The following is a 13,428-nucleotide window of genomic DNA, read 5'->3' as shown; positions in this document are numbered from 1 at the left end:
AATAAGATCTCAAGTGGGCCGGAACAGTAAAATAATAAGTGACAAAAGTAAAATTAAATGATGTCAATGTTTTCTACATGTATAAAGTTTCCTTAAAAATCTGAATAACATGGACAACTTAAAATGCCTTAAGAAAAACAGGTGCAATTTTAACAGTGTTCTGCCTCTTTTTATCATTTACACGTGTGCATTACAACTTACTTGACAATTACAAAAACACAAAATATTTACTAACAGGCAAAATATTGGAAAAATTGTAATTCTCTTAAAACATTTCAGATTGTTCATATTTATTCAGGTTTTTCACTTTTTTTTTGAAAAAGGAAAGTTTGTCGATGTAAACATTTTCAGGTAATTTTACTTTTTTTCACCTTAAAACAACGAGAAAATTTGCGGTTGTCATTATTTATAGGTTACTATGATAGTATTTTACTGGATTGACCCACTTGAGATTATGTGTCTGTGTGGAACCTGAATTAAAATGATTTTGACACCATTGATTGTTAATATCTTCAGTGTAATTTTTGCATTTCACAAATTTGTCCCAAGGGCCGGACTGGACCCTTTGGCGGGCCGGATTTGGCCCCCGGGCCGCATGTTTGACACCTGTGCTGTAAAGGGACTTTTCAGACATTCTGTACTTCTTAAACTCCAGTGTTTTTACATTTGCTGTGTGTCTTCCTCAGGTGTGTCTGAGTGTATCATCATGGGAATCCCCATGAACATCGGTACAGGACTGTTCAAGCTCTTACACAAAGCCGACAAAGACCCGTCTCCGGTCAGAAGACCCCTCCTCTTTGATCACGCAGACTTTCACATACCTCTGATCACATAACAGCAGTGGGACTTTTTCTTTCTTTTTTTTTTTTTTTTTTTCTGTTTCTGTTTCGTCTGTCTGACACATTGGGGTTGTGGTGAGCATGTGCAGAAGTGCCTGTCAAAATGTCAATTCTCGTTGTGGGGATGGATTTAATGTCATAAAAATCTGAGAATTAAGAACATTCTTTACAGTTATGTAGCTTTGTTTGAGGTTGACCGTCTTCTCAGTTTTCTTATCGTCTTATGACCTTTTCAAAGGAACTGGACAGATCACACCAATGAAGAAGATGCTAAAATTACTGAGAAAAGAAGAAAACACACTTGAAAACAAAATGTCAGAATTCTCGTTGTGGGGATAGAAGAGGAAATGGGATCACCTTTGGTTTGATGTGATGTCTCTGTTGGTGCCACAAACTGTGATAACATTCTAAAAAAAAAAAAATTAAATAAGAGAGAGAATTTAGCAGAAGAAGATGCTAAAATTACTGTGAAAAGAAGAAAACACTTGAAAACATTTGAATTCCTGCGTTTCAGACTTTTTACTGCCATACAAAGATCAGTTCCTCAGTTATGAAGAACAGTGAATTCTGTTTCCTTTTAACACTGATGCAGTGTCAATATTTTATTGAAATCGCCGCACAAAGAAATGACCTTTCAGTTATGAAGCTTTTTTTTTTGTACCGCTGACCATCTTCTGTTTTCGGAGTCATTTTGTGAAACCTACTTGGGCGCTGATGTGCAGATCGGAATTTTCCTTCACAATTCAGGTCAGGAGAAATGTCATGGTCAAACTTCTTCATTTTCCATCCTGTAAGAAATGTTGTTGTGCATTTAATGTAATAAAAATCTGAGAACTAAGAACATTCTTTACAGTTATGTGGCTTTGTTTGAGGTTGACCGTCTTCTTAGTTTTCTTATTGTCTTATGACCTTTTCAAAGGAACTGGACAGATCACACCAATGAAGAAGATGCTAAAATTACTGAGAAAAGAAGAAAACACTTGAAAACATTTGAATTCCTGCGTTTCAGACTTTTTACTGCCATACAAAGATCAGTTCCTCAGTTATGAAGAACAGTGAATTCTGTTTCCTTTTAACACTGATGCAGTGTCAATATTTTATTGAAATCGCCGCACAAAAAAATGACCTTTCAGTTATGAAGCATCTTTTTTTGTTTGTTTGTTTTTGTACCGCTGACCATCTTCTGTTTGCGAAGAGTCATTTTGTGAAACCTCTTCGGGCGCTGATGTGCAGATCGGAATTTTCCTTCACAATTCAGGTCAGGAGAAATGTCATGGTCAAACTTTTTCATTTTCCATCCTGTAAGAAATGTTGTTGTGCATTTAATGTAATAAAAATCTGGGAACTAAGAACATTCTTTACAGTTTTGTTTGAGGTTGACCGTCTTTTCAGTTTTCTTATCGTCATATGACCTGTTCAAAGGAACTGGACAGATCACACCAGTGCTAATATCAGGGTCATTTTACAGTTTTCTTTCAGTTTTCCTCTTGCTGCTTCGTACTGAATATGTGCATATTTGGTAATAGCAGTCCAAAATGACCTGACGAAAACAGATTGGAGGGAAAAAATAAAATTTTCCATTTTCCTCATTGCTATTATTATTATTATTATTATTATCATCATTATTATTATTATTATCATTATCATTATTATAGTTATTGCTTTTAATAATGTTCCTGTTATTTCTTTTGTCTGTTTTATCCTGATTACACTAAAACAGTGGTGCCCAAAAAGACCCCAAAAGAAATTTGTTTTTCTTGTATAATTTGTTTTCTCTGAATCCCAACTCAACAATTAAATAAGGTATGAATTGCCGTACAATTTTACTGTCACTTTCACGTGAATTTAATTTTTATCTCAACAACCGATCGGCATCTTCGCTGTCTTCATTAACCATCTTCAAACATCACTTCTGACGAAACTACTGGTCAGATTAGTTTTAAAAATTTAGCTTCCTTGGGATAATGTCTTCAAAGTTTGTTCACAGTTTTGAGAAATTTTGACGAATTTTTTGAAATATTTAAAATTTGCCTTTACTTAAAATCGGTCATATTTTGATGGTTTGTAACATGTAGTTACAGATATCAGTATAGTAACTATTGAGCACTGATAGGAAGTCATATATGGACTTTCATTTGGGCTCATGACCTTTGACCATTCTGCTTTGAAATTGAGAGAGAAACCACTACGAAATTACTCGTTCATTTCTTGCACTGTCAATAAAACACACTCGTTGTACTTCCTTGTTTCGATTTAACATAATTTCAGCGTTTTCTTGTTTCAGTTCCATAATTTAATCATTTCTTGTTTGAGTTTAATATCGTTTTGTAGATAGTAAAATCAATCAAACTGTCGGCTAGGTCGGAGTGAAAGGAGCATCTGTAGTTTAAAAAGGCTGAAGTCTTACACCCACAACACAATGGGCCAAGGCAATCTGAGCAGAGAGGACACTGGTCCAATCCCTGGAAAAGACGCCTACTTGGTATGATAAGGTCACTGAGCATTTTCTTAAAAAGGAACGGAGGGCCGAGTGTATACTGAACAACAAAAGAAACGTAAGTATGTTTCGGTATTGGTTTATATGGGAGTTTTATTCTGAATATTGGTTTCATATGAGGTATTTATATCCAGCTGTGAAATTTACAGTGGGTCTCTCTTGCTGTCCTTGTTGCACTGAGTTGACGGTCACAGAGATGGGCCAATCGAATATGGCGATCCTGATTACGGGTGGTCACACGTGGTCTTCCGGATCTTGGTCTGTCCCGAGTGGTCCCTGTGTCACGGAATCGTGTCCTCAGCCTACTGATGGTGGACTCGTGCACTTGCAGACATCTGGCAAAATTGCGAGCCGTTAAACCAGCATCAAGCATACCAATGGCGAGTTCTCTCAGATCATCGTTAAGGCGAGGCATCGTGGTAATGCAGTAACTTTTGAATCTTACCATTTCTTTTTATAGCCCCCGGATAAACAAAGGGAATTGCCACTCCCATTTGTTGCTCCCACTACCATATCACTCAAAACGTACCGCACCTCCAATACTTTGTACAGGGTGGGGAAGCAAAATTTACAATATTTTGAGGCAGGGATTGAAAGACAGTGTATGACCAATTAGTTTATTGAAAGTCATGAGAATTTATTTGCCACAAGAAAATTGACATAATAGAAAATGTTTTTATTCTATGTGTCCTCCTTCTTTCTCAATAACTGCCTTCACACACTTCCTGAAACTTGCGCAAGTGTTCCTCAAATATTGGGGTGACAACTTCTCCCATTCTTCTTTAATAGTATCTTCCAGACTTTCTCGTAATAGTTTTGCTCATAGTCATTCTCTTCTTTCCATTATAAACAGTCTTTACGGACACTCCGACTATTTTTGAAATCTCCTTTGGTGTGACGAGTGCATTCAGCAAATCACACACTCTTTGACGTTTGCTTTCCTGATTACTCATATGGGCAAAAGTTTCTGAAAAGGTATGGATAATAGTGTTAGGTATGATTATGACATCAATATATGTTTGGTTTCAAAACAATTGACGTAGTGCCTGCTGAGAAAAAACAACTAAATGTTCATTGTACATTTTGCTTCCCCACCCTGTATACATGCTCAACACCACTCGTGGTCATATTTGCCAGCAAACACACGCTCCAATGGTTACAACTCACTAATTTTAATGTGTATCTCAGTTGACAACTCAACAGGACAGCCGAACTCTTGCCTAAATTAACGACCAAAACTTGCATTTCTTTGTTGTTCAGTATATGTTTAAATAACTTGACAATTTTTTTTTGACGTAAGCCGACAATGAGCTTCCCCTGTCTGAAAGACGAGGAGCCGCCACTGTTGTCGTCCCAGATCCTATTACTGCTGCAGATCTCCCTGTCCTGTTGGTGATCCAGTAAAAGCAGCTTCGTTGCCTGTTTTGCATCTTCATCCTGGGGAGTGGGGGTGGTTTTAATGTGCATTTCTAATCACATCAAAAGTGTTTCTACATCCTTCAGGCTTGAGGGTAGGGGGGAAAAGCTGGCCGCCGTTGAGAGGGGGCGATACATTTCATTTGATATGGATAAAAGAACCTTCCAGGCGGGTTTCAAGAGGGTTCCCAGAGTAGAAGGACAGTTGAGAGATGGCCTAACCCTGGCTCTTTTTCTTGTGGATTGAAATGAAGTGGATTGTTTTGGAAACAGTAGAAAGATGAACAAACGGTGGAAGAAAAGTCCTGCTGCTCCACTCTTTTCTATTCCACTAGAGGTGGATGAACTACTGTGGCAAATGGAGAAGCCAGAGTGCAGCAGTAGGACTAGAATTTACATGTCAGCTGTGCTTGAACTGCACTCAGCCCTGTTTTTATTCTGTTCCAACATGTATTTCTGATTTGAACCGCAGGTCACACAACTGTATGGCTCAGTCTTACACTTTAATCACCTCATTTCAACCAGATGGTATCTTCACAACCTGCTTTTCTTTTCATTTTAAGTGTCCCCGACTTGGATATTCAGCACATTTTCACTTTTACTTTATTCGACCCGTTAAGACCCAAACATCCACCAGCGACCAAAATCACTTACTGATATAAAAAGTTTAACACCTGTTGAACCATTAATCCTATCAATACATGTAAATAATTGGTGTAAAATACAGTTTGTCATGTTTTCATGGTCATCAGATATGACCCATTTGGACGTTCAGAGGCTCCGTAGTTACCATGGAAACACCGTCATCTTCTACAACATTGATTCACCAGTAAAACCCATGGAGTTGGATCCATGACAGTGGATGGAGACACTGGTTTTATGTGCAGTTAATGATAAATGTGACTGAAAAAGTGACTTTTTCTTGTTTTGTTTTGTTTTTTTATATATATATAATAACCCTCACCTTTAAACTTTTAGGAACATCTTTATGATCGGTACATTAAATTTTGGAAAATACCTGATTTTCACTGGAAATATGCAAAATACAGAGGATTATTTTATAATAATTGGTGACAAATCACTTAAGAAACGCTAAATATAGATTTTTTAAAAATCATTTAGGAAATACCATAAAAGTAGCACTGGCTTTTTATGGTTTAAAATAGCTAAAGAATATAAATACAAATATGTCTGCAAGTTAAATTATTTTCATCCATCCCAGTTTGTGTTTATGGTTTTCCTTTTTTTGAAACGCAACAAACAAAAAGATGGAAAAGACCGAACATTTCAGCTCAGATATATTATATATTTACAGGTTTCTTTCATGTCTCTATTATATAAACCATCCTACACAGAATAGCAGGTGTTACCTATGCGCAACGTAAAATGTGCATGTATTTTAGGAAAATAAAACTCAACTGAACTGTTGTCCAAATTAAAAGAACACATTTTCTTGCACAGAGTGGTTCACCTCCTGTAGACTTGCCTTTTATATTAAATTATCTTAATTAAAGTTACCATGGAAACACTGTCATCTTCTACAACATTGATTCACCATTAACACCCATGGAGTTGGATCAATGACAGTGGATGGACACACTGGGTTTATGTTTAATTAATGATTTATTTTGCAGAAAAAAGTCACTTTTTCTTCAGTTTTCTCTTTTTCTAATGTAATAACCCTCAAGTTTAATCTAAGCTTTAGTGAACATCGACATGATCAGTGAATTAAATACAGGAAAGTGTCTGATTTTCACCTAAAAATGCAAAATACAGAGGATAATATTAGAATAAATGGAGGTAAATGACTTCAGAAAGGTTTGAGAACTGCCACAAAAGCAGCACTGGATCTTTATGGGTTAAAGATATTTTACGACTGGAAAAAGCTAAAAAAAAAAAAAAAGAGCAAATTTAAGATATTTAATGTGTATTATTATTTATATAACCCCTAGTTTTTTAATTCTCTTGAAATTTTATTACCTTCACCAAAGAACAGCAGAGGTCTTGTTTTCATCAGGGTTTGTTTGTTTGTCTGTTAGCAAGAGAACTCCAAAAGTTATGGACGGATTTGGATGAAATTTTCAGGAAATGTTGATACTGGCACAAGGAAGAAATGATTAATTTTTGGTGATGATTGGGGAGGGGGGGTTGATGAAATTTTCAGGTGGTGGGGGCTGATCTGCCTTGGTGGAGGTCATTTATATGTTTCCAGTGGATGGACACACTGGGTTTATCTTTAATTAATGATAGATTTTGCAGAAAAAAGTCACTTTTTCTTCAGTTTACTCTGTTTCTAACATAATAACCCTCAAGTTTAATCTAAGCTTTAGCGAACATCGACATGATCAGGGAAAGTGTCTGATTTTCACCTAAAAATACCTACAAAATACAGATACAAATATTAGAATAAATGGAGGTAAATGACTTCAGAAAGGTTTGAGAACTGCCATCAAAGCAGCACTGGATCTTTATGGGTTAAAGTTATTTTACGACTGGAAAAAGCTAAAAAAAAAAAAAAAAAAGAGCAAATTTAAGATATTTAATATGTATTATTATTTATATAACCCCTAGTTTTTTAATTCACTTGAAATTTTATTACCTTCACCAAAGAACAGCAGAGGTTCTGTTTTCATCAGGGTTTGTTTGTTTGTCTGTTAGCAAGAGAACTCCAAAAGTTTTGGACGGATTTGGATGAAATTTTCAGGAAATGTTGATACTGGCACAAGGAAGAAATGATTAATGATTGGTGGTGATTGGGGAGGGGGGGTTGATGAAATTTTCAGGTGGTGGGGGCTGATCTGCCTTGGCGGAGGTCTGCACTCTCAGCGTGCTTTTGTAGATATTCTATATTATAATTTTTGTTTCCAGTGGATGGACACACTGGGTTTATGTTTAATTAATGATTTATTTTGCAGAAAAAGTCACATTTTCTTCAGTTTACTCTGTTTCTAACGTAATAACCCTCAAGTTTAATCTAAGCTTTAGTGAACGTCGACATGATCAGTGAATTAAATACAGGAAAGTGTCTGATTTTCTCCAAAAAAAATGCAAAATACAGAGGATAATATTAGAATAAATGGAGGTAAATGACTTCAGAAAGGTTTGAGAACTGCCATCAAAGCAGCACTGGATCTTTATGGGTTAAAGTTATTTTACGGCTGGAAAAAGCCACAAAAAAAATGGGCAAATTTAAGATACTTAATGTGTATTATTATTTATATAACCCCTAGTTTTTTAATTCACTTGAAATTTTATTACCTTCACCAAAGAACAGCAGAGGTCTTGTTTTCATCAGGGTTTGTTTGTTTGTCTGTTAGCAAGAGAACTCCAAAAGTTATGGACGGATTTGGATGAAATTTTCAGGAAATGTTGATACTGGCACAAGGAAGAAATGATTAATTTTTGGTGGTGATTGGGGAGGGGGGGTTGATGAAATTTTCAGGTGGTGGGGGCTGATCTGCCTTGGTGGAGGTAATTTATATGTTTCCAGTGGATGGACACACTGGGTTTATGTTTAATTAATGATAGATTTTGCAGAAAAAAGTCACTTTTTCTTCAGTTTACTCTGTTTCTAACGTAATAACCCTCAAGTTTAATCTAAGCTTTAGCGAACATCGACATGATCAGTGAATTAAATACAGGAAAGTGTCTGATTTTCACCTAAAAATACCTACAAAATGCTGAGGATAATATTAGAATAAATGGAGGTAAATGACTTCAGAAAGGTTTGAGAACTGCCATCAAAGCAGCACTGGATCTTTATGGGTTAAAGATATTTTACGGCTGGAAAAAGCTAAAAAAAAAATAAAAAATGGGCAAATTTAAGATATTTAATGTGTATTATTATTTATATAACCCCTAGTTTTTCAATTCACTTGAAATTTTATTACCTTCACCAAAGAACAGCAGAGGTTCTGTTTTCATCAGGGTTTGTTTGTTTGTCTGTTAGCAAGAGAACTCCAAAAGTTTTGGACGGATTTGGATGAAATTTTCAGGAAATGTTGATACTGGCACAAGGAAGAAATGATTAATTTTTGGTGGTGATTGGGGGGGGGGGTTGAAATTTTCAGGTGGTGGGGGCTGATCTGCCTTGGCAGAGGTCTGCACTCTCAGCGTGCTTTTGTAGATATTTATTATAATTTACATGTTTCCAGTGGATGGCAAGGTTATTATCGTTAACGAAAACAAACGAAATGGCGAAAACTAGAATTGTAAAAACATTTTTGTTCACTGAAATAAATAAAAACTATAATTAAAAGAAAAAAACGATAACTAACTGAAACTGTATTGTGTGGTTACAAAACTAACTAAAACGTCTTAAAATTCTGGATAAAATTCCCTTCGTTTTCGTCTTTGTCAATGTCGGATTGATATAAAATCGATTTATTTTACTCAAGCAATTTTAGCTGCTGGCACCATATGATATTTAACGGTCTGTCACTTGTCGTCACTTGTGGTCTAGAGTCCTCTTCTGGTCCCCACTCTACCTGGAAACATGGAGACTAAAGCTGGGAGAAAGCAGCAGAGTCCTGTCTGGGATTTATTTGAATTTGACGGTGAAGACGATAAAAGATATAAAGAAACTAAAACTAAACTAAAACTAAGCATTTAGAAAATAACGAAAACTAATAAAAACTAGCAAACCTGCTCTAAAAAATGAATTAAAACTAACTGAATTAGAGAAAAAAAGTCAAAACTAAATAAAACTAAACTATAATGAAAAATCCAAAACTATTAGAACCTTGGTGGATGGACACACTGGGTTTATGTTCAGTTAATGAGATGTTTTTTCTGGAAAAGTCACATTTACCTTCATTTTCTGTTTTTGATATAATAACCCTCAAGTTTAATTTCAGCTTTTATGAACATCAATCGTGATTAGTAAATTTAATTTATATTTAATATGTAATTATAAAAAACAGCTGAAAAAGATGAAAAGCTTCTTGGATGGAGTTAAGAGGTAAGGACGGTTTCACTTGTACATGACTGAATCTGCTGTGGTCTGACTCGTCTTCATGACACTTCCACATGTTTTCAACAGGAGACCATGTGGACTGAAGACGGGAGGATCCAGAACCACTACCAACAGGAGGTCTGGACTGGACCTGTTCCACAAAAACACCCACAGACGTCCAGGTACAGAGTCAGCATGTCTGTAAAATACCAACACATGCCTTCACCTCCACCAAGGACAATGAAACATAGATACCCCAGGGAACATGTTTGGGTTTTTTTTTCTTTTCTCTCTCTCTTTCTGAGACTTATGCCTGTCACCATACTTCCTACTTAAAACTTTTTTTTTCTTTTTTTTTTCTTTTTCTGGTTTGTGCCTGCCACTTTACTTTCTAGTTAAAATAATAATAATAATAATAATAATAATAATAATAATAATAATAATAATAATAATAATAATAATAATAACTAGAACTGCGAGCAGTTATGAACGGGGGCCAAGCCTCCCCGCCCACTCGGACCCCAGGCCCCACAGAGCCCACGGAAGTCGTCCCCGAAGGATGTGGGTCTGGGGCTGAGCTGGTGGAGGCTGAGCCCCGTTCATAAGGGTTTACAGTTGGAGTTAGTATTCCACCGTCTGAGCCGCTGTATTCACTGGAATGGGACAAATGCACCAGTAGAGTGGAAGGAGGAATGTGTGGGACTGGGATTAGTTGGAATAGATTTAACTCACGTAGACCAATCATTACCAAACTTTACAGCTGGTCTCAGGAGTGACCACACATCATACTCACCAAATTTCATAGAAATCGGTTTAGCCGTTTAAGAAACATAAATTTCTCATTTTTGCAGCGCTCACTAGAGGCCAACATTCACAAAATTCGGCTCATACCCTCAGACTAACATGTCAACAAAGTATCTAGCATTTGGTGTTGATAGCATTTAATGTGTCTGAGATATGTAATAGTTAACATTTTTTTAGCTAGCTACAGAAATTTATTCATTTATAATTTTCGCATGTTTTGACTGAATGAAATCCTTTTGATAACTTAGTGTCATGTCTATGAGAAGAGCGTAAATGCCAAAATTCACACAGATCAGATAAAATCCCAAGTAGGAGTTTCAAAAAGTAGGTTTTCCAGTTTTCGCAATTTTGCCGGAAAAAAGTCCTCCCCCAAATCTGCCTGACCACGCCCATGTGATTCAGCTGTACTCAGAGAATCTGAGGATATGAGGTTTTTTGATGTGTGATATGCAGTGTGTAAGTTATAGACCAAAATGCATATGCCTTGGTTCTATGGCCCCCTGCTGGTGGACATATATAATTGTTTGCGTCTCAGTTCCGTGCAGGGGTCTGGACCAACCCTCCAAATGTCAGCGCTCTACCATGTACGCTTTAGGCTGCAGGAACAGTTGGAGCCGGATTCCCTGCCTTCACTGGAATGGGACCAATGCATTAGGAATGCAAAAGGAGGAATGTGTGGGACTGGGATTTGTTGTAATAAATTACACCCACGTTGACCAATCATTACCAAACTTTACAGCTGGTCTCAGGAGTGACCCCACATCATACTCACCAAACTTCATGTGAATCAGACCAACTTTTTTGTGACTTGATATTTCTCTGTTTATAGCGCCCCCTATTGTCTGATTTGTACCAAATTTGGCACAGAGCCTCTGGATGACTTCTAAAATAAGTATATTAAGTTTGATGTTGATAGCATATACTTTGTCAAAGATATGCAACAATATGTGTTTTTTCGCTAGCAAAAAAATTTGTCCATTTATAACTAGCAAATTTTTTACAGCAGCAAACTGATTGTCATAACTTTAGATCAGAAGCCTCTGAAGATTGTCTGTGCAAAGTTTGAAGCCAATGGGGCTTAAACCCTAGTAGGAGTTCGAAAAAGTATGTTTTCAATATGTAGCAACTTAGAAAGAAAAATATGCAGCGGAAATGGGCGTGACCTATGTCAGAAGACTCATCTCTATCCAAGAAATACAAAGATGTAAAGTTTGTGAATGTGTCATTTAAAATGTGGAAGTTAGAGGCAAAAACGCATATTTGTCTGTTATAGCGCTACCTAGTGGAGTACATCCACAGTTTTTGCTCTGGTAGATCTGTGTCCTATTCTATAGGGTCCATAGAAATTTCACAGCCCTCAGCAGAACAGTTCAGCTGTAGGAAATGTTTGTTGTTTAACTTGTAATAAGCCACGCCCACATTGTTCAGCCACACCTACCTTAGAGGTATGGCCTCAGGAAAGGCCCTTCATCATACCCACCAAATTTCGTAGAAATCGGTGCAGCTGTTTCAGAGATATAAATTTTCCACATTTCCAGCGCCCCCTAGGGGCCAAAATTCACCAAATTTGGCTTATACCCTCACAGTCACAATACAACAAAAGATCTGATATCTGGTGTTGATAGCATATACTTTGACCGAGATATGTAACACTTAACATTTTTTTAGCTAGCTAGAGAAATTTGTTCATTAATAATTTGCACATTTTTCAACTGAACAAAATTCTTGTTATAACTTTGAATCAGGTCCATGAGAAGAGTGTATGTGCCAAAATTCACACAGATTGGACAAACTCCCAAGTCGGAGTTCGAAAAAGTAGGTTTTTCAGTTTTTGCGATTTTGCGCAGAAAAAAGTCTGGTGGAAATGGGCGTGGCCTATCTCATGTGATTCAGTAGTATTCAGGAAATCCGACGATGTAAGGTTTTTGAATGTGTGATACACGGTCTGGGAGTTATAGACCAAAATGCATTTTCCTTGAGTAGAGCGCCACATGCTGGTGGATATATGTGCATTTTTGCGTCTGAGGTCCCTGCAGGGGTCTGGACCAACCCTCAAAATTGCACCACCGTACCATGTATGGTTTAGGCTGCAGTAACAGTTTTATCAACGGAAGAATAAAAATAAAAATCCGTACAAAAACAATAGGGTTCCACAGCACCGCTGGAACTGTGGAACGCGTATGCTGGCATACACGTCCTCCAGTCCCCACGGGCTTGGCCCCCTAATAACTTTATTTGTGTAGCACCTTTAAAAACAAAGTTTACAAAGTGCTTTGACAGAGGGCACAACAGCAGGATACACGAAGCAAGTAAAAACACTAAAACAGAAGCAACACAATTAGAGAGATGTATGAACAAGTTGATCATCAAACAGGATCAAATTTAAAAATTGAAATTAAAAATTAAGGTTAAAAAGGCAGTAGACATCACATAAAAGCAAGTCTATAAAAATGTGTTTTAAGAAGTGATTTAAAAGATGTCACTGATTCCGCAAGCCTTATCTCCTCGGGCAGGCCGTTCCAAAGTCGAGGGGCCCTGATGGAAAATGCCCGGTCACCCTTAGATTTAAGCCTCGACTTTGGAACAGCCAGGAGCCCTCTGCCCCCCTGAGGATCTAAGGCTGCGTACTGGCTCGTAGTCAACTAGCATTTCTTCTATATAACTTGGGGCCAGGCGCATTCGAGCTTTAAAAGTGATCAGTAAAATCTTAAAATCAATTCTAAAACAAACAGGGAGCCAGTGGAGGGATGCAAGGATAGGAGTGATATGATGTTGTCTGTTAAAACCAGTGAGAAGCCTAGCTGCTGCGTTCTGGACCAGTTGGAGGCGAGACAGTGATTTTTGGCTGATGCCGGACAGAAGTGAATTACAGTAGTCAAGTCTGGTGAATATGAATGAGTGGATGACTGTTTCCAGGT

The 13,428-nt window shown here is 37.1% G+C and overlaps 1 protein-coding gene across 1 annotated transcript in view; it reads left to right on the top strand.

Annotated features, from left to right (window-relative positions):
* Window positions 1–846, top strand: part of polr3a (polymerase (RNA) III (DNA directed) polypeptide A) — a 132,356-nt gene extending 131,510 nt beyond the window's left edge. Inside the window, exon 31 of the mRNA XM_030122021.1 lies at window positions 687–846. Coding sequence (XP_029977881.1) covers window positions 687–835 — 149 coding nt within the window. The 3' untranslated portion in view covers window positions 836–846. The remainder of the gene's footprint in view (window positions 1–686) is intronic.
* Window positions 847–13,428: the final 12,582 nt, after the last annotated feature.

Source organism: Sphaeramia orbicularis, chromosome 19 (assembly GCF_902148855.1).
Source record: "Sphaeramia orbicularis chromosome 19, fSphaOr1.1, whole genome shotgun sequence".
In the NCBI taxonomy this organism is placed as follows: Eukaryota; Metazoa; Chordata; class Actinopteri; order Kurtiformes; family Apogonidae; genus Sphaeramia; species Sphaeramia orbicularis.
This window is presented reverse-complemented; position numbering and strand designations above follow the sequence as displayed.